At 43.2% G+C, this 22623-nt stretch overlaps 2 protein-coding genes across 2 annotated transcripts; one reads left to right on the top strand and one right to left on the bottom strand.

Moving 5' to 3' along the window:
- On the bottom strand, positions 13745–14649 carry LOC8054188 (EPIDERMAL PATTERNING FACTOR-like protein 2). Its single transcript, XM_002464048.2, has 2 exons — positions 14440–14649; positions 13745–14330 (listed from the first exon to the last, which is right to left on the bottom strand). Exons 1-2 carry the CDS (start codon positions 14527–14529, stop codon positions 14052–14054), a joined length of 369 nt encoding a protein of 122 aa, XP_002464093.1. The 5' UTR covers positions 14530–14649; the 3' UTR covers positions 13745–14051.
- LOC8056729 (endo-1,4-beta-xylanase A) lies at positions 19486–22424 on the top strand. The gene is made up of 3 exons (XM_002466640.2): positions 19486–19982; positions 20089–20266; positions 20471–22424. Exons 1-3 carry the CDS (start codon positions 19591–19593, stop codon positions 22145–22147), a joined length of 2247 nt encoding a protein of 748 aa, XP_002466685.1. The 5' UTR covers positions 19486–19590; the 3' UTR covers positions 22148–22424.

Raw genomic sequence — 22623 nt, 5'->3', positions numbered from 1 at the left:
TTAAACTAAAGATATAAATTAAATTCCGATTTCACCATTATATTTCTTATAACAAATTCTTCAAAACAAGATCACACATGGATATATTTAGATAATTTTTTATTAATAAATATTTATCTTATAAAGATAAAATATTTTCTTTTATTAAGTAGAGACAATATTCTAGGTTCAACAGATAATGTTTTGTATTTGAAAAAAATATTATCGATTTAGAAGATAGTAAGGTTTTAGGTTTATGAAATTGATATTACAATATACATAAAAATACATAAATACATGACATAGATGATAATAATAATAATAATAATAATAATAATAATAATAATAATAATAATAATAATAATAATAATAATAATAATAATAATAATAATAATAATAATAATAATAATAATAATAATAATAATAATAAATAAAATCTAGAGTAAAAAGCATAAGAAAAAAATAAAAACACAAAATGGAGAAAAATTTCAAATAATGTCAAAGGGTTACTTTTCAAATATCGTAAATATATTTATAGAACATTAACATCACTAAATACATCATAGAACACTGTTAAATATATTATAGAACATCACATCTATATCTACAACTAAAAATTATGGAAAGGACCCATCTACCACACCCATGGTGAAGCCACAACTCTCATCCCTTTTAGCCATGATAGGCTATCCCATCAACTTAGGCCCCACTCACCCATGCATGCACAATTGTTTTAGCGAATTTTAAAAAGTCATAACTTTTAAACCGAAGATATAAATTAAATTTTGATTGCACCATTAAATTAAATTTTAAATCGAATTTGTTATGACACGCTATCCCATCAACCTAGGCCCCACTCACTTATGCATGCAAAACTGTTTTAGCGAATTAAAAAAAGTCATAACTCCTAAACTAGAGATATAAATTAAATTCTGATTGTACCATTAAATTTCTTATAACAAATCCTTCAAAACAAGATCACACATGGATATATTTAGATAAAATTTTATTAATGAATATTTATCTTATAAAGATAAAATATTTTCTTTTATTAAGTAGAAACAATATTCTAGGTTCAATAGACAATGTTCTGTCTTTGTAAAAAAATGTTATCGATTTAGAAGAATAGCATTTTGGTTTTAGGTTTATGAAACTGATATTACAATATGCATAAAAATACATAAATACATAACATAGATAAAAAAATAAAAAATTCTAGAGTAAAAAGCATAAGAAAAAAAATAAAAACACAAAATGGAGAAAATTTTCAAATAATGTCAAAGGGTTACTTTTTAAATATCGTAAATATATTTATAGAATAGTAACATCACTAAATACATCATAGAACACCATTAAATATATTATAGAACATCACATCTGTTATAGATTACATGTATACTAAGTGAACACCGTAAGAAATATCATAGAACATCACATATATATTACGTAAACATGACATAACACAATATAGAACACTAAATATATACTACATATATATCACATATATATAGAAAATAAAAATAAAAAATAAAATTACTAAGAAAAAAATATAAAAAAACAGGCATAATTAACAAATGATAAAAAGTGCATAGAGAAAATAAAATTAATAAATAATTTAAATAAGGATAAAAATAAGATTAAAAAGAAATAAAATATAAAATAAGAATGAAGAAACATAGAAAATCTGAAAACAAAAAAGAAAAACAAATAGAAGCAAAGAAGAACAATAAAAATAAAACCAAAAGAAAAAGAAAATAAAAGGTAAAATTAAAACAAGAAAAGAATAAGGAAAGGACAGAAAATAAAATAAAATCGAAAAACAAAAACTGAAAAGAAATGAAAAAGAAAGAATATAGACATAAAAAATAAAATAACAATGAAGAAACGTAGAGTATGTGGATTTTAAAACCCGTAACAACGTACGAGCATTAATCTAGTTATAGATTACATGTATACTAAGTGAACACCATAAAAAACATCATAGAATATCACATATATACTACGTAAACATGACATAACACAACATAGAACATCACATATATATAGAAAATAAAAATAAAATCACTAAGAAGAAAAATATAAAAACAAACATGATTAACAAATGATAAAAAATGCATAGAGCAAATAAAATAAATAAATAATTTAAATAATGATAAAAAGAAGATTAAAAGGAATAAAAATATAAAATAAGAATGAAGAAATTTAGTAAACCTGAAAAGAAAAAAGAGAAACAAATAGAAACAAGGAAGAACAATAAAACTAAAACCAAAAGAAAAAGAAAATAAAAGATAAAATTAAAACAAGAAAATAAAAGAATAAGGAAAGGATAGGAAATAAAATAAAATCGAAAAACGAAAACTGAAAAGAAATAAAAAGGAAAAATATAGACAGAAAAAATAAAATAACAATGAAAAAATATATAATATGTGGATTTTAAAACCCGTAACAACGTACGGCCATTAACTTAGTAGCCTAAAATTTGTGGATGCTACCCAGTACGGCCCAATAGGAATACCCTGTACCGTGGCCGTCACCATGCAAGCGATCTGCAAGCTGCCGTACTGAGCGCAACGCCGGGGCTGGTTCAGTTGCGGAGTTGCCGAAAAATTTCGGCCCGAATCAGGCATTGTATTTCGCAAAATATTTTACAAAGTTTTTCATTGTCTGTCACATCGAATCTTACAACACATACATAAAGCACTAAATATAGATAAAATAAATAACTAATTATACATTTTATCTGTAATTTGCGAGACGAATCTTTTGAGCCTAATTAGTTTATAATTAGATAATATTTATTAAATACAAATAAAAGTGCTACTATTCCTATTTTGCAAAATTTTTTGGAACTAAACAAGGCCTACTTTTTGATTTCGGCCCCATGAGTATTGAATAGTCAGGCCTTGTTTATATGCACCCAAAATTTCAAATGTTACAAGATTCTCAATTATATCGAATCTTTGGATGGATGAATAGAGCATTAAATATAGATAAAAATAATAACTACTTACACAATTTGTCTGTAATTTGTGGGACGAATCTTTTGAGTCTAGTTAGTCTATGATTGGATAATAATTAACAAATACAAACGAAATTGCTATAATGTCAAACTTTAAGAACTTTTGACATCTAACACAAGGCCTCAGTAGGAAGTCTTTTAGGCCTTGTTTAGTTCCTAAAATTTTTTAAGATTCTCCGTCACATCGAATCTTGCGGCCATGCATCAAGCATTAAATATAGATAAAAACAAAAACTAATTACATAGTGTGCCTGTAAATTGCGAGACGGATCTTTTAACCCTAGTTAGTCTATAATTGGACAATATTTACCACAAACAAACAAAAGTGCTACATTAGCGAAATACAAAAAATTTCGCCAACTGAAGCGGGCCTTATAGATTTTACTGCCTCATGAGTAGGAGTATTGAATCGTCAGTCGGGGGCCTCTTGTTGTCCCACGAGTCTTGCATGCTTTGTTTCTATCTCAAATTATAATATGTTTGTCTTTTTTTACTTTAAAATTAACCATTCATCTTATTCAAATTATACAATTTTTTTTACTTCAAATTTGACCACTCATCTTATTTTAATTGTACAAACATAATTAAATTTAAATCATTTTTGAAGAACTTTTATTAATAAATCAAGGCACGATCAAATAAGTAATATTTTTGTACAAATTATTAAGTAAAACGAGTGATCAAATTTAGTATAAGGAAAGTCAAACGTCTTATATTTTAGAATGAATTAAGTACTATATACTGTATATACTTCCTTCTGAACCACCAGTTCTAACTTCTAAGAGAAATACTCAGTGGCGGAACCACGGGGCTAGCAGGGGTAGTGGTCCCTCCAAGCACAGTAATTTACATTTACTTAAAGTACCTATATAAATATTGATATTTATAGTAAAAAAATATTAATTTCACATATCTATACCTAATAATAAAGAGGCAAAATTTCAGCCTTTTTCTTGGTCTGGAATTTTTTTGGTTTGTCCTTTCAAATTATATTCAAATAATCTATTCTTTACTTTTTTGTGAGAAAAATATATCTATATCTATTTATACCACCTAATAATAAAGATCAGGCGTTTTTATTCGTCCAGCCCATTCAATTTGCCTCAACTGTCCCAGTCCAGACAAATCCGGCCCATTCGCTCACATGCAGCGCCCCACGGCATTCTCCTCACGAACTCGTCTCCTCTCCTCACGCCGTCGTCTCTTCTCCTCACGCCGCCGATGCTTCCCTCTTCCCTCACGCGCCGCCAATGCACTTCACTCACGCGCCGCCAATGCTTCCATTCAGCGCCGCCGCCACCGTCGCCGCTACCCGTTGCCAACCAGGACGGCTCTGCCAGCGAATCTGGATGACAAGCGCAGCCACAACAGTACGGCGGCCCACTTGTTCCGGACGTCTCAGGCCGCCCGCCTAGCCGTCGCAGGCTTCCCGGACGGACTACGCGGCCACATGAGCGTTCAGATCCCGGCCTTCCATCCTCGTATCCTGGCCGCTTAGCTTCCACGTTCTTAGAGTTGTAGGAGCCGCCGTGTTGGCCTAGAGTGTTGGAATCCGATTCTATTCAAATCTAGAAATAAAATCCATGGTAAGTTACGAACTCCACGTCCGACCCAAATTTGATCTGATTTTTTTCGTACTTATATAATGTTGGTGCCTTTGGGATAATCTCAACAAGCACAACAAGTACCTGGTCTCGCCGAGCAAAGAAACACCTCGCCGAGCATACCCTAATCTCGCCATGCACCTGATCTTGCCATACATGTCAACTTTAAATTCTTATTCTTATCTCGACGAGCCAAACAATGACCAAATCTTCTGGTCTCGTCAGACATTTGTTTGACAAGGTTAGCTTCATCACCTACATTGTTCTTATGTACCGAAAAAGATCAGATTTTTTATGGTTGGGTTATTGCTGGCCAATACGTGATTTTAGTGTAATACGTATTTTTTTTTCTGGTTTGGTTATTGCCGCAAACATATTTGACTTAAATATTTTGTTTATTGTTGTTTTTCAGAGAATAGATCATATTGTTGAATACTTGAATTAAGTGCTGTCGAGGATTTTGATATTCTGAACCAGAAGGATTCAAGTTAATTAGTGATCCAATACCTTCACCTGCATCTCCAAGCATCCACAAAACATTATCTCCAATTACTGATGATAATCATTTAGAAGAGCACAAACAGAACAAAGCGAAATAGATGATGATCAGCAATTAGAAGAAAACAAACAGATCAAAGTTGATACATATGACTATGCATGTGCCACAAGGTAAATTTGTCATCTATATGTACTTTTGTGTCATATATCCTTTTCATTGTAACACTAATTCATGTATTCCTAATTTCTTAAATTGTAGATAAGCATGTGGCTGAATTATTAGATGATGATAATCAGTTAGAAGAGCATAAACAGAACAAAGTTTCTACATATGACTGTCTCCCACAAGGTTTGATCATTTATTATTTACACTTATCTAGCCTTTTCTATGTATATAATAAGGTATTATGATATTCAGCCAAATATACTTGGATTATTTACATCACGAAAATAACTAACAATTTGTGGAGTTCTGTGAACTTCATGCTAACTATTTTTTTTGCACTATTTAATTTTTTTTTGACAATAAACATAGATATGGATGCTACCTTGAATGTAAAACTGTATTTTCCCCCTGTTTTTGCTGGATTCTGAAATTTGTGAGAAAGTTTCAATATTTTTTGGATGGATCAAGTTGGGTTTGGTTTCTCGTGATGGTGCAAGGATGTGATAACTGGAATTTTGTTTTGGTGCACATTGGTTAGCTTCTATTTCCTGTATTGTTTCCGAAACAACAATGTTTCATGAACAAAAGCACCACAACTGCATCGATCAGGTTCAGTGAAGGCGCAACACAGTGATTGTTGTGAAGCTTAGCAGGATCTTTTCAATTTAATCTCAGCGTGCTTCTGCTGGGCCACTTGATCAATATGCAGCCCATTTTTTCTTGTAGAAATTATTTTCAGCAGCTTGTATTCATGTCTGCTCCTTTGTCTATGCTTGTCTTCTGCAGGAATAGCACAGCAGTCCTAGCAGCAACTTGCTTGTCGATCTATGATGGCAGTACAGTGCCCGTTGTTTTCAGTTTCGCCCTAAGTTCTAGAATAGTTGTTCTGTAGCTACTGCTCTGCATCTTCGATTTCCTAAGGAGTATAATAGCAGAACTGCTTGGGTTCAGTTCAGAGGAGCAGCAAGTTGCTTGAGTCATTTGTAGTTTTGTCAGGCCATAGAAGGATCCTGTTCAGTTCAGCCGAATCCTTTCAATACAATCGACTGCTTTGATCTGCACTTGTGTTTTCCTCCAAGAATTATTCTCTTTAGCTCGTGCTCCTGTCTCTTTCCTTTTCTCTTAGTTTGCTAGAACAGCAGCATCAGTTCAGTGTTTCAGAAGCAGCATCTGTTCGGCAATGCACTACCCATTTCAGTATTCAGGATTGCATTGTGCAGTTATTTTCAAAGCAGTAGCTTGAAAAATATATCTAGATAATTTCAAGGCCACGAACACTATTCAGTACATACTACATACAATCTTTACTTATGGTTTAGTTGGTAAAGTTGAAGCAAGTTAATTCGCATGATGCCTCAACGACACTGGCTGTTAATTTTGTTTCATGTTCCCATTGTGTGAACCTTATATGAATCCAATTTTATCCCGTTAAGTTTGAATTAACGTGGTAGTATTGACATAGTTTATTTTCTTCCTATAAGCCTATAAGAATTTTGTTAATTATTTTTCTTATTATCACAGGGATAGCTTTTACACATTATCCCTTTTGAAGTCCTGAAGAAAGAAAAGACATGAATTATTTTTCTTTGAGACATCTTTAAGTAGTACTCATTGTTTGGAACTGGATGTGATTATCTCTTTGAGTAGCACTCAGGTTGTAACTGAGTGTGATTAAAAGCAAAGTAGAGTCTGATCCTGAATCTTTTCTCTCTGATGTTTTCTTTCGGCGTCCTTGTTTAGGAAGAACGTGCAAAGGAATTCCCAAGGGAGCCATCTCCAGATTGTTTAGGAGGTGTGTGTACTACGGCACTTTGATAATGTTTGGTTGGTCCTAGATTGTACAATTCCTTTTCTATTCTTCCAATTTTGAGTTTGGAACCACAAAACATTCCTTAATACTGCACTATTTGTCCTATTCGTAGATGCTTGTGTAGATGTGTGGCTCGCCTTCAACCCTTTTATAAACTCATAATAAATATAAACCATAGTCATCAATTTAAATTGTTTAATCTCTTGTCAAATTTGCATACGAGATTATATTTATTTTATTTAAGATTGGTCCAAACTCATTTAAGTTTTAAAAAAATTATACAATCATCGAATAATAAATTGTAGGCCCCGTTGCAACGCACGGGCATGTTTTGCTAGTTTCTAATTAAAATATGATGATTTTTTTTGTAAGAAATAGTGTAATATTTTATTAAAAGTTCTTCAAACATATAATTATGTATATTTTATTATATTAAAAAATACAATCATCATTGTTCACTCTTTCTTAATCAAAATCGCTGGTTCCGCCGCTGAAAATACCTAACGTAGTTCTGCTAGTGCAACGAGGAACACGATCGTGGGGTTCGCTTAATCTGGAAAGCCCACCTGAAAAACTTCCTAACTGAAAATACTAGCTAAATTTATATACGTTTCATCAGTTGGAATAATTCCTGGGCCCTTAGAATTTTTTGGAGCGGCTTTCGTTCCAAGCAGAGATGGTACAAATTAACTGAAGTTGCTCATGGATGATCAATTATCAACAGTTGGTTGGGAAAAAGAGAAGGAACGGCAGGATAGACACTACAGATTGCAGGTTTGCATGCTTTACATTGAATCAGTTATATATTGACCCACAGCTAAAGACTTTACGTGCTTGATTAATTATTCATCAGGACGTACGCGAGATACATGCCATACAAATTATTCACTCCTGTATCCGAAACAAACTCAACTCAACCCCTTTTACGGCAAGCTGATCCTTTACGGCGTCGGCGATAGCACGTCGAACACCCTGCACGGTCACAAGCTCCCGCGAGACCGCGTTGCTATGCTGAAGTAGGTCTCGGGGCAGAGGTGGGCGCGGGCGCTGCCGGTGCCGGATGTTGGCGGGCACGCGGAGTACATGGATCGATGCCCCCGGCCGACGCGCAGCGTGACCGGATGTTGGCCAGGAGCTTAACTGGGCGCGACGTGGGGGCACAGCGTGGACGACGGCATCGTGGTGCCTCCAGCACCATCCTCGGTGCCGCTGCCGCTACCTCCACCGTAATCTGCTCTGCCTCCGGCAGATGCAAGCCATCCGATTATGGCTCACGTCTGTACCATTGATTAACTATGGTTCAGGCCCTGGGACTGGGAGCGAGCGACGCGTACATGGAGGTACTGGGTGGATGGGGACACGAACTTTTGCTGCTGTTGTTGCGCAAGTCCGTGCGCTTCCACGGCACATGGGACAGCAGCAAGCCGGGGCCAAGGGTGAGGACGTCGCGGTCGCCGCGAGGTTGGTGGTGCGGTCGTCTGATGGAGGCACCGAGCTGAGCTGATAAAGCCCAGCAGGTGGAGCGCGCCCTGGTGGCTGCGGCGGCCGTGGCAATGCGGCGTTCCAGTCATGATGTCCGGCAGCCTGTGTTCGTCTTCATACTCGACATTTTGAGACGTTGCGGATCTTCCGAGTGGTGAAAGGAAGGAGTGCTGCTCTTGAACTCAAATTCCTCTTTTGTCTGCTCTTTGTGTTCAGATCGAGGCCAGTATACATGCCTGATAAAAGTGAATATTTCTTATGTGGATCCAAGACAAATAGCTCAGCGGAAAATCATTTGAGTATAAGTTTAGCTTCAATATGTGTGTCAGTTTAGACCAAAAAAAATAAGAATATACTTGACACATGGAGAAGGAGCATTCACTCAAAAAAAGAAGGAGCAGAGAGAGAGAAAACATATATATGCTCTAATCGGCTGAGAGGAAAAGAGAGGATAACCTGTGTATGACGCTTCGGTTCGTCGAAGCTGCATGGATGTTCAGTGAAATGGCAATGCCCATGATGTTTTTATACCACAAAGATGGAATATTGAAGTACTTATACTACAGTAAACAATCTTAGATGAGTTCCTCAAAATATTCAGTTCATGTCATTATTTCCATGAGAATGGACCATTCATTTGTTATGATGATAGCCAAATCGTATCTTTAATTTAAAGAATTTGCTGCTTTCCATATCAGTTACACCGTACACCACCATGTTGTCTTTAATACTATACTGGCTATGGTTTGTGCAGATTAGCTATCAAGCTTATGTTTCAGTAATTTGTAATCACGAAGCACCTTCCAACAAAAAATTAATTAGAAAAGGAAATTTTTTTTATTGCCAATCTTAAGAAAACGTATAGACATGGACATCATCTTGATTTACGGCTGCCAAGCATCCTCCAACAAAGACCAAATATCTCCGAAGTTTTGTTGCTCCCGTGCATTGCAATGCACGGGTATGATTCCAGTAAACTATTAAAATCGATCGATAAGCCAAAACCAATCATCACGTGGCTGCCAATCTGTTCACCCGGCTTCAACCATCCCAAAGGATCGCGAAATTCAATTGGAAATCTAGTGAATTCACCAACACGACAAACACTGTACGGTGGTGAGCATCGGAGCACCGAGCACGGGAGGAGATACAGTTACCGTGGCTGCATCGAAGGTGACGACGGGGTAGTACGGGCGAGGCTGCCCGACTCGAAACTCCGCACCTGTGCAGGTGCCAACGACGGCAATGCTTGTTGGCGAACGAGGCCACGGCCGTGGCCGCCGGGAAGCAGAACCGCAGGGAAAAAAAAACGGCGCGACCACGGGAAGGAGGTGTCTGACGTGGCGAACGACAGAGAGAGGAGGAAGAAGGCCCATTGGTGGATCTTCGTGCCCACAGCGTCAACTATGGGCCTTTTAGAAGTCCAAATGAAGTATGGGCCGCGGTTGAGTGAATGCTAGCGAGGGGGTAGCAGGTTTGCTAAAAAAAGGCCAGGGTAGCATGTTAGGGCCCGTTTGAAAGGATGAAATTTCCACAGTCACCCTGGGCCACAAAGCTATAAAAGTTTTAAAGTGTTAACAAAGAAATATATTCACTAAAGAATAAAACTACCTCTACCTAGAACATAGCTTTGTAACGGTACTCCCAATGCTAGAAACTATATATAGTTTTTATACCTATTAATTTCTATAGACACTATGTATAGAAACTATGGTCCCAATGAATAGTTTCTATACAATAATTTGTTATTCAATCATATTCATTCTCTCTCCATTCTCAACCAATCATATCACTTTATGTCTTGGATCTCGCGTAGACATGGTTTCTAAGTTATACGCAGTTTCTATGATTTTTGTTTTCTCTCTTCAATAACTACCTTACCACATCAGTAAAATGCTTAGATGACACCATAATTAATATCTATAGAAATTATGATGGTTTCTGCATTGGGAGTGCCCTAAGAGCATCTCCAACGACCAAAAAATAACAATTCAAAAAAATATAGTTTAGCAACTTTTCCAATAAATGTTGGAAAGAAAAAAACAGTGCCATAATCAATAGTCTGTCATACTTTGCTCTAAAAGATCAAAATGCTGAACCATTTGAAGATTTTTGTGTGTCACGATGATTTATCTATCGGTACTAATTATGCACCAGGAACAATATATTTAGTTAGAATTAAAATGTTTGACTTGTCAGAAATTTGGTAATCACACTTTTTTTTGACACAGAGGTAGCACTAGTGTAGCACAGTAGTAGCATCCCGTAAGCCGGCAAACAAGCGGGGCCTTGTTTAGTCGTTGGGAAATTAGGCTACCGTTGTTTGTATTTGATAATATTATTCAATTATGAAGTAGATTTAAAAGATTTATCTCACAAATTATATATAAATTATATAATTAGTTCTTATCTATATTTAATGTTCTATATATATATATATCTCGTAAATTTGATGTAACAGATCTTAAGTTTGCTTGTGAACCTAACGATAAACGCACACCGAGAAATAATGAGCACAGCGACAAGGCCGGCCGGCCGGCCATTTTTCTGCGGCGAGCAGAGCAGAGGTGAGCTGACCAGAGAGAGGAGCTGGCATGGCATGACAGACCGGGGGCCGGGGAACGTGACCGGAGAGGGCCGGACCGGACGCGACCAGACGATACCCAGACCGACACACCGACGGATTCGACGGGTCCAAACACCAAGGCCCCGCCCCCGGTCTGGCCTTGCGTTTGTAGCTAGGCGGGCAGCTATAATAGCCTTTTGTTTTGGCGAATTATAGGCCTTGTTTAGTTTCGAAAAGTCAAAACTTTTCGGTACTGTAGCACTTTCGTTTGTTTGTGACAAATATTATCCAATCATGGACTAACTAGGATCAAAAGATTCGTCTCGTGATTTCCAGCTAAACTGTGTAATTAGTTTTTGTTTTCGTCTATATTAAATGTTTCATGCATGTGCCATAAGATTCGATGTGACGGAGAATCTTGAAAACTTTTTGCTTTTCAGGGTGAACTAAACAAGGCCATAGAATGGCTACAGCCAACGGCACGGCACATTATGCCCAATGCGTCGCCGGCACCGGCACATTATGGACACGTACCACCGGCCGGGCGATTGGACAAGTGATCGCGAGTATAATAATATACCACGATTGATGCAGCAGCCGCACCTGCGGCTGGCTTCCTCTCACCAGGATTTTACAGTACAATTTTTTTTACCGGGAAACAAACCGGGGTTTGCCCAAGTTCATATGGTTCGAAAACATCTTTCGTTGTCATCGATCAGTTTGAACTCCGGTGCAGGACGAGGACGGACGCATGTGAAGTGTGAGTCTGTGAGTGTGAAGCAGCAGATACACACGGATGGGAGTGAAAATCTCCAAGCTTTTGCTTTTGCAGGACGGACGGACAAGCTAGCGGCGGCAAAGAGGAGAGCGCATCGCGCCGCGCCGCGCCGCGCGTACTTTGATGCGCACGCTGCACAGAGGAGAGGCCACCACCACCATTTGGGGGATTGGAACGCTGGTGCTGCCACTAGTAGCACAAACAATACGCCACGACACAGTGAGAGGCAAAAGGCCTTTCCAGCTTTCCATTTGGAGCAACTCCCTGCGTCTCTCGGGCCTTTGCAATGCAGCAAAGGAATCGGCCGGCCGGCCTCACAGCTTTCGTCAGATCAGCAGCTGGCTGCTGCTGTGCTACCCTTGCTGCAGCTTGTTTTGCTTGCACTGCATCCACTGAACTGCTCATCTGCACCAAGCTATGCTATCAGGACGCTACCTGTGAGTCTGTGACTCGTGAGGTCGGAGGAGCAGTGCTTGCTTTGCAGTGGTTGCGCAATTTCGGTCTTGCAGTGCGAGAGATCGTTCAGCGAGCCGCGCCAGGTGAGCCGTCTTTTGCTGCCTGAAGAGGGCTTTCAACTGGACGGGACAAATCATGGGGCCTGTGGCGTGTCCTAGTGATGTACAGTACAGTGCATGTATTTCTGAATAAAACAAATAAAAGCCTAATAAATCCTGTCTCCCTATACTACTCAGGAATAGTGCCCACTAGCATTACCACAGACAACACCACGTGGCAAAGGTTTGGTTGCTAGCCACACTTTGCTACACTTTACCTTAGGCAAGTTTGACCAAGTTGGCAAGTGTTTGTTTGACAACTAAGTTTAGGCATGATATTTTTGGGCTCCACATGTCATAGAGTTAAAAAGTGTGGCAAGATTCCTTTAGGCATGACAAAGTGTGGCAACCAATTTGCTAGCCACACTTTTTGTGGCTTGCCACACTTATCTAAAGTTAGTTGTGGTAAACTATGGCTAGCAACCAAACATCCCTACTTGAGCCCCAAACAGAAAAGAAATTTCACTTCCAAAGAAGTCAAATAAAAGCCTATTTGGTTGGTACCAAAATTTTCAATGTCAAAGATTTGATAGCAAAAGTTGCTAGACCTTGCGGAATAAGCGCAAATGTTTTCCACAGATTTGGCACATCAATTGTAAGATGTAGCACACCAAATGGCTGCACCTAAGTTTCAGTAACCAAATCTTAGCCATCAACCAATTCAAATAGATTTATTATAACCTAGTAATATTTATTACACATTATAAATATTAATATTTTTATATATATTTGGTCCGACCGTCCCCAGATGGTTTGACTCCTTGTAAGCAAAATTTCCCATCTTTTTTTAGATGGCATGGGGGAGTACCGAGCTAGCTTCTAGCGTCGTTTAACACGAACAATGAACATCCTTTCCTGCAGTCTGTTGTTCGAAGCATATTTCACTCATTCCATATGTGTACAATTCCATATGTGTACAATGTATCCCTAGTATGGAGGCGTGTAAGACTGCAAAGAGCCTGAATAAAAATGCTGAAGAAGATAGTTGGATGTGCTTCTGACAAACTGAAGTAAGGAGTAAAACAGATAGGCGAACATGCCTTGTTTAGATACACCCAAAAACCCAAAACTTTACAAGATTCCCCATCACATCGAATCTTGCAGCACATGCATGGAACATTAAATGTAGATAAAAAAGATAACTAATTGCACAGTTTACTTGTAAATCACGAGACGGATTTTTTAAGCCTAGTTACTCCATGATTGGATAATATTTGTCAAATAAAAACGAAAGTGCTATAGTGTCAAAATCCAAAAAAATTTTGGATCTAAACAAGGCCCAAGATTGAACAAAAATACCTAGTTTGGATGCCATGATAGGGGAACCAAGATTGAACAAAATTAGTGCAGCAGAGTCGAGTTAACTGACAGCAAAACATCCTTGTAACTCAGAAGGAGCATACGCTTGTCACTACAAAGGGGAAGCTGGAGCATACGTTTCTCCAGTAGAGTGATTACCATAGCCAAAAGGGACAGCACCTCCATCATAAGAGGAAGCAGAAAACAAATCACCAAATCCAAAAGAGATCCTATACTATTATTACATTATATCCACAAGCAGATTGCTTCCGTTGCGATCGACCGGTGCTGGCGTTTCAAGGGTCGAGGATGTGCCGCCCACATTTGCATCTCCAGCTCAGCGGCTTATAGTTGGAGTGGTCGTCGTAGGAGGCCGGCATTGCTCTTCCACCGGTGGTAGCAGCAGCAGCAGCAGCTCTGCTGCTATGGCCGAGACCCTCCTTCTTCTTCCTCTGCAGCTGCTGCGGAGATACGGGCACCTGCACTGCCTCGCAGTGGCCACAGGACCTGCACCTCCCCGCGCAGCTCGGCGGCCGGGATCCGATCACGCCCCTGATGCCTGCAAAGCTCGCCTCCTGCATACAAGAGCACACCACAAAAGGAAGCTTCAGTTGAGGGGAGCTGATTGAGATTTGAGAGTATTACACTGACACTGTAACCATTTGGTTGCCACTGCCGACTGACCTCAATGGCGGAAGCTCTGGCATGGACGGCGGCGGTGGCTCGCGTGGAAGTGAGCAGGAGGACTACCAGGAGGAGGAAAATATGGCCCATTTGATGATGATGCTGATCGGAAAAGGCAGGCAGGCTAGTGGGGAAGGATAGAATGGGGGAGGCGGTGATGATGGAGAAGAAAGGCGAAAGTTGGCCACCAGCTGGGTCGTCTTCAGACTTTCAGAGTTTTCAGATAGAAATCGCAACGCTCGTGCGGGCGTTTTATGCGCGCGGCCGTGTGCCCGTGTGTGGTGCCGATGTGGTGGCGGTGTGCGAGGATTTGGTCGGATTCTCGCAGGAAGAGGACAGGTGGTAACTGGCAAGAAATACAGCTGACCCATCAGGCTCTGCTTTGAGCTTTCCCCTTTGTCAGCTCAGCTCGCTTTCCGTGTACGGCCTTGTTTAGTTAAAAAAAAATTGCAAAATTTTTCAGATTTTCCGTCGCATCGAATCTTTAGACACATGCATTAAGTATTAAATATAGACAAAAATAAAAACTAATTACTTGGTCGAAATTAACGAGACGAATCTTTTGAACCTAGTTAGTCCATGATTAGACAATATTTGTCAAATACAAACGAAAAATCTACAGTGTCGATTTTGCAAAATATTTTGGAACTAAACGAGGCCGCCCTACCTCGTGTCCTGACCTGCTACTGCTAATGAAGGAGAGAGTAGTATGCGCGTTGGGGAAATTTGTGATGTTGACACAAGCAAGTAGTCGTCAGAAGAATGCGAGAATAAAACTTCCCCAGCGAAACACACTAAGGCCTTGTTTAGATGCGAAAAAATTTTAGATTTCGCTACTGTAGCACTTTCGTTTGTTTGTGGCAAATATTGTCTAATTATGGACTAACTAGGATCAAAAGATTCGTCTCGTGATTTACAGGTAAACTGTACAGTTAGTTTTTATTTTCGTCTATATTTAATGCTTCATGCATGTACCAAAAGATTCGATGTGACAGGAAATCTTGAAAATTTTTTGGTTTTCGGGATGAACTAAACAAGGCCTAAGAAAAAAATCAAATCCAAGCAAAAGATTCACACAAATCACCGAGCACACAACAAGATAAGCAACAAAATAATGCCTACCCCCTCTGTTCCTTTAAAAGAGTCGTTCAAGGATTCAAATGTTGTCCTAGAAAAAACATCGCTGGGTTGTGTTGTAGGTCCTAGTTACAGGTGTCGTACGAGCAGTTGTCTATGTCCACTGACCAGCGTTCAGCTCCGAACCTATCCTTGACTCCTCCCATTCAAATTGTGTTGCTACTTGTACTACTGGTAATACTTTTTACCAGCTATAATCATGGATAGTAGGGGTATGCAGGTACTTCACCACCTTCCTTGGTACAAGAGCTTTGCTCCCAAACAACCATATTTATGGGACGAAGGGAGTATGAAAGAAAAGAGTGGACAAAAGGCAACTAGGTTTTTCTTAAGGTGTCGAGTAGTCGCCACTAGCCCACAATCAATGTTGGAGAATCCACTAAGGTTGAGCTCTCTTGAACCACCAAAGCTCAAGATCCACTATAAGTACCCATTCTTCACTATGGGTTGTTGGGTCTCTCTTTACGAACTAGACACAAAGTTAGGATCCTTCCGATAATCAACTTCTCCTAGAAAGGTTACATATTGCTCCATTAGGTCGTTTAGCAGCTACCAAACTCAAAGAGTAACAAGTATTTGATCTTCGCTTGATCAGACTCCAAGCCAAGAGCACAAAGGGTGCACACTAAGACCAATCCTAAGCACTCTCCTTGACTTGAAGTGCCCAACCTTTTTCTCAATGCCTCTCCAATAGTGTAAACCTTCAAGGGATTCAAGAGGGCTCCAAATGATATAAAGAACGTATATATAGGCATGAGAGAGCATCCAATTGTTCCAAAAAGAGCTGCTAAAGAAAGTGTCAGGTATCAATATTTAGGATACCCGGGAAGGAAGGCTTTAGCAGGCCAACGACGCCATGGAGGCGATCAAGGAACATGGCCGAAACAAGTTCATGTGTCCTTGAAAGAGAAGCCCAAGATCATCTTGAAAGGCCCCGATGAGAGCCCTGGCCCGCGTGGCTGCTGGAGAATAGGTTTCACCTTGCTCGATCACTGAGGGCGTCAAACCGGCCCAATTCAGGAAAGGGGATGAGACTCGCGTCCTAATCTAGGGTCAGGCAATAAATGCCTAGACGCATGGCAAACCCAGGTCGTCCACGGCCACCCCACACGTGGAGGGTCCATACCATGGCATCGTCCTGCCGTACAGGAGTTAGCACATCCTCACACCAACTATACTATGTTAGTCCACATCTAGGGGTGCACACCCACAATAGGGTAGGGCGGGCTAGCACTATGTCATTGAGGTCGTGTACGATGCCAATCGGAAGAATCGTAGGTCGAGTCGCAGGCCGCGCCGCGCAACGCAACGTAGCAGCGTGGGGCACCATAAACGAGCGGACAACACGCCATTGTTGTTGCCACAACAGTGACATGGTTACATGGGGGGGGAATCCCCATCCTCGTTGACTGGTCCGATGGGCCTCGGCTGCAGATAGGGAGCGACATGACATAGAAGCCCTTCTCTCGTGTGTCCCTGTTTTCCTTTTTCTTCTTTTCCTCTGTCTTTCTTCCTCCTTCAGCGTGTACCCCAAGGCTCCTTGGTTGAGCTATAAAAGGGAGACCTTGAGACCCTTCTTGAATAAGCTCACTGAACACCACAGTTCTCCAGCAAAACACAGACTTGGTAGCTCTCTCTCGCCCATTTGTAACCCCCAACAACAAAGACTGGGTAGCACAGAAGCGCCATGACTGGACTAGGGACATTCTGCCCAAACCAGTATAAACCCTTGTGCCCACCCAGGGGCGGATGTATATAGTGAATTGTGGGTGCGTCCACACCCACAAAAATTTAAAAAATAATAATAATGTCTAAATTTTTACCATATTCGCACCCTCACGATAAAAGTCTACGCACCCACAAGGCAAATGCACCCCTTGAATTTGCTCTAGCTCCACAACTGTGCCCACCTTAGCTCACCATCTGAGCCTAAATGCGTAATCACACAAATTTACTAGCTGGTGGATTCCGACACCGACAGAAAGCACCACTAGATGATCCATAGGGCCTTGATCACTAAGAGGCATCGAATCATATGTGCTTCCATTTCCACCATTTTACAATGATAACTGTTGAAGATTCACCAAAAAAAATTCCTCACCGCATGATAATTTGTGAACACCAAGGTACATAGCAGATCATATGGTGCACAATAGTAAGCATGTCCAACTTTGAACTAGACATTGCACATTATCGCTGATATTGTTCACTCAAGCAAAGCATGTCCAAGATGAACTTCCACTTTACATATTGACACCAGACCATCCGCTGATCCACTTAGGACCCTTCACTATATCATCGAATGAGTAACACTAAGCATGGCACAGTGCCATTGGATAATCCAGTGGTCTTGATCAATTGATTTGGTGCACTTTAAATTTCAATATTGACTCTATTTGAAGTCTGTCTCATCCAAATCATCTCCTATTATTCTCTATCTACTCCAAGTACTCTCGATCAACTTTGCTTAAAGTATCTATTGTTTGTGCATCAAAACATGTCTTTTTACCAAATATATCTTTGCAATGCTGCAGGCATTCAACCTCCCAAACATGTCTTTAGGTTGGCTCATTCAAAATCTATTATAGGCCTTATTTAGATATTCTGTAGTATTTATCCTAGTCCACGTGTAGGGGCGGATCCAAAGGGACGCAGATGGACTCTAGCTCCCCCCCTAAAGTCTTATGTGTTCATCAATCAGTGTTAATTAATTTTAAATCCTTATTAATTCTAAATGCTCACTATTTAGCCTCTCTTTTATCCTTATCCTGAATACGCCACTATCCACGTGTATTGAGGTGGATTGAAGTATAACTCTATTTCTCAAATGTACAAACGAGGCATTTTGTCCTTCAACTAGTGTGTTCGTTTGGTTGATAAGTCATTGCTAAAAATACTATCAACCAAACTAGACGGGAGCAAATAAAAAAGGGCTGAAAGTCCACAAAACTCGATGCTGCTCGTACACGTGCATCTTCTGGCCTAATAGGCGCAGCCCATTCAGTGACCCTCTCAGCCCGCGGCCATGCAGGCCGATCGACACGTCCGCTACTGCATGGGCCGGATCTGCAACCGAAAGCTCCATTCGTCATCGAGATTCGAGAGCTGAACCCGCACCATCTTTTCCTCTCACATCCACTGTTCTACTCGCAACACAAAACTGTGTCAGCAAGCCAAGTCTCCCCGTCTCCCGTTATAGTATGCTCGCTGCTCCAGCAAGCCAATGGCAGCCCGGCGATGCCCCGTCTTTCCCAGCGACGGCGACGTCCCAACCGCCCCCGCACATCCAGTTTTAGCAATAGCATGCGCGCGGCCGCGCCGTTCTCCACATGCGAAGCCGCCTTGCCGTGATCTTCCCGCTCTTAATCCCCATTCGCTCAAACGCAATCTAGCTAATCACCCGACCCCCGGCCCTTCGGTGCGCTTTGCTTACAGGAGCCGGTGGAGGAGCCACTGGCGCCAGTGTGTTTCGTCAATCTTCAGCCCGCTCCTGCCTTCACTCCAACTCCAACGCGCAGGCTGCTGCGCTCGTCCATCCATACACGGATCGATCGGAGCACTTCCTTCCAGCCTTCCATGGAAAACGAGAGCCGTATATTGCGGTGCAAGAATTGGGATCGATCATGCAGATGGATTGGATTATGTCGCGTTGCGCCTGGTAATTCAACCCCTAAGCTGAAGCAACCATCCGGTCCAAGGCAGATCGTCTGTGGATATGGCGTCGTTAACCACGAGCCAGAGGCAGATCAAGTGTTCGTCAAGGCCAAACGAAGAAACCGATCCATCCAGCGATCGATGCCAATTATTTCTCCTCTACGTAGCTTGCAATCCCAGCCAGGCGCCACGCGCATTTCGCAGGATCATATCGATCTCTGTATATATACGTGATCACTGCGTGGCATTCGCCTCATCAGCAGATCATTAACCAGCCAGCTCGAGTAACCAACTGGTAGCAGATCAAGTCGTAGTAAGCTCGATCGGTCGGCGCTCGAGACTTCACTGCGATATATAACAATGGCGGCGATCGGCGGCGACGACGCGGCGGGGCTCGTCGTGGTGGTTGGCGACGGCGCCGGCGACGACAACATCATCCTGAACCCGGAGTTCGACGACGGGCTTGACAACTGGGCCGGGAACGGGTGCAAGATCGAGCTGCACGACTCGCTGGACGACGGCAAGGTGCTCCCGGCCAACGGCAAGTACTTCGTGGCCGCCACGGGGCGGACCGACACGTGGAACGGCGTGCAGCAGGACGTCACGGCGCGCCTCCAGCGCAAGCTGCTCTACGAGGCCACGGCCACCGTGCGCCTCCACTCGTCGGCGGCGGCCGTGGCGCCGTGCGAGGTGCGCGCCACGCTCGGCGTGCAGACTGCCGACGGCAGGCAGCAGTACCTCGGCATCGGCAAGTAAGTTTGGGTTTCCTTCTCGCCGCCGGGGGGGGGGGGTCGTGAACGGTGCGTTGAGTTTCGCGCGCTCTCTCTGACGGAGGAATAATGGCGGTGTGCTGTGCAGGTCGCAGGTGTCGGACAAGGAGTGGGTGCAGCTGCAAGGGAAGATCCTGCTCAACAGCACGGTGGCCAAGGCGTCCATCTACATCGAAGGGCCGCCGGCCGGCGTCGACGTGCTGCTCGACAGCTTGGTGGTGAAGCACGCGCAGAAGGCACCGCCGGCGCCGGCACCGGACTTCGAGGTGATTTGAACACAATGTCCTCGGGATTTGCATTCACCATGACAGTTCAGTACATTGCCGTGCGGCAAATCTGCTGCGATACGTGCATGTTTCTTCACGTTTCTCTGAATATGACAGTAGTGTGCCAGATACTAAAAATCTTTCCATGTCTTGGATTGGATGACGCAACGCAATCTACTTAATCTGGTTGCTGCTGTGGTGCAGAATCTTGAGTACGGCGCCAACATCATCCAGAACTGCAACCTGGACGACGGGCTGAACGGGTGGTTCCCGCTGGGCCCGTGCACGCTGTCCGTCCACGACGGCGGGCCGCGGGTGCTGCCGCCCATGGCGCAGGACTCCCTGGCGCTGGGCGACGAGCCGCTCAACGGCAAGCACATCCACGTCACCAACCGCACGCAGACGTGGATGGGCCCCGCGCAGATCATCACCGACAAGCTCACGCTCTACGCCACGTACCAGGTCTCCGCCTGGGTCCGCGTCGGCGGCGCGGCGGCGCCGCAGACCATCAACATCGCCTTCGCCGTCGACAGCCAGTGGATCAACGGCGGCCAGGTCATGGCGCGCGACGAGCGCTGGTACGAGGTCGGCGGAGCGCTCCGCGTCGAGACGAAGCCGGCGTCGCGCGTCATGGTGTACGTCCAGGGCCCCGACGCCGGCGTCGACCTCATGGTCGCGGGGCTCCAGGTGTTCCCGGTCGACCGGAAGGCCCGCGTCAAGCACCTGAGGCGGCTCACCGACAAGGTGCGCAAGCGGGACGTGGTGCTCAAGGTGACGACGGGCGCCGACGGGGCCGCCGCCGCCGTCAAGGACGCCGCCGACGGCGTGGAGGTGCGCGTGCGCCAGGTGTCCAACAGCTTCCCGCTGGGCGCCTGCATCATGCGCACCAACATGGACAACGAGGACTTCGTCGACTTCTTCACCAAGAACTTCAACTGGGCGGTGTTCGGCAACGAGCTCAAGTGGTACTGGACGGAGCCGCAGCGCGGGCAGATGAACTACGCCGACGCCGACGACCTCCTCCGCCTCTGCTCCGACCACGGCATGTGCGTGCGCGGGCACTGCATCTTCTGGGAGGTGGACAGCGCCGTGCAGCAGTGGGTGAAGACGCTGTCCACCGACGACCTGTCCGCCGCCGTGAGCAGCCGCATCAACGGGCTGCTCACCCGGTACAAGGGCAAGTTCAAGCACTACGACGTCAACAACGAGATGCTGCACGGGTCCTTCTACCAGGACAAGCTCGGCAAGGACATCCGCGCCGCCATGTTCAAGACGGCCAGCGAGCTCGACCCGGACGCGCTGCTCTTCGTCAACGACTACAACGTGGAGGGCATGTGCGACACCCACGCCACGCCGGAGGCCTACATCCAGCAGATCGTCGGGCTGCAGGAGCAGGGCGCGCCGGTGGGCGGCGTCGGGCTGCAGGGCCACGTCAGCAACCCGGTGGGGCCGGTGATCCGCTCCGTGCTCGACCGGCTCGCCGTGCTCGGCCTGCCGATCTGGTTCACGGAGGTGGACGTGTCGTCGGCGAACGAGCACGTGCGCGCCGACGACCTGGAGGTGATGCTGCGGGAGGCGTACGCGCACCCGGCCGTGGAGGGCGTCATGCTCTGGGGGTTCTGGGAGCTCTTCATGAGCCGCGACGACGCGCACCTCGTCGACGCCGAGGGGCAGGTCAACGAGGCAGGCCGCCGGCTGCTGCAGCTCAAGCGCGAGTGGCTCACGCACTCGCACGGCCACGCCGACGAGAACGGCGAGTACAAGTTCCGCGGCCACCACGGCGAGTACCACGTCGACGTGACCACCCCCACCGGCAAGGTCTCCCAGACATTCACCGTCGACAAGGACGACGCGCCCCTGGTGCTCAACATTAAAGTGTGACAGCAGTGCGTGCACGTTCAAATCATGCATATATATATGGCGGGAAATACGGTGCCTATATATGGCGGGAAATCCGGAAATAATATTTATTTTACTCGATCCCATCCGGGTAACTACTCTCATGAGAGGAATAAGGGCCTGATCAAATTGATCTATATGTATGTATCTTTATTATCGACTCGATCGTGGTATTTATATATGCACATGCAAGCTGTATGTATCACAAGTTCACAACAAATACAAAAACGGGAATGAATGGCTACATATTGTTTTTTCTGTGTGCTTAGCTAGTTTCTGAATCTTTTTACGGTTCTTTTAATTCTTTGATTGAATGAGATACTCAATCATACATTTTGTTCAGAATATAATACTTTGTATTTTGGTACAAATTTTAAACACTAGAACCCTTATATTTAAGACGGGGGGAGTATCATTTTTCCGTTTGAAATGCATATATGCACATATATTTATTGACT

This window comes from Sorghum bicolor, chromosome 1 (genome assembly GCF_000003195.3).
Source record: "Sorghum bicolor cultivar BTx623 chromosome 1, Sorghum_bicolor_NCBIv3, whole genome shotgun sequence".
Lineage (NCBI taxonomy): Eukaryota > Viridiplantae > Streptophyta > Magnoliopsida > Poales > Poaceae > Sorghum > Sorghum bicolor.
Note: the sequence above shows the minus strand (reverse complement) of the source record. Positions and strands in the feature narration are given on the sequence as shown.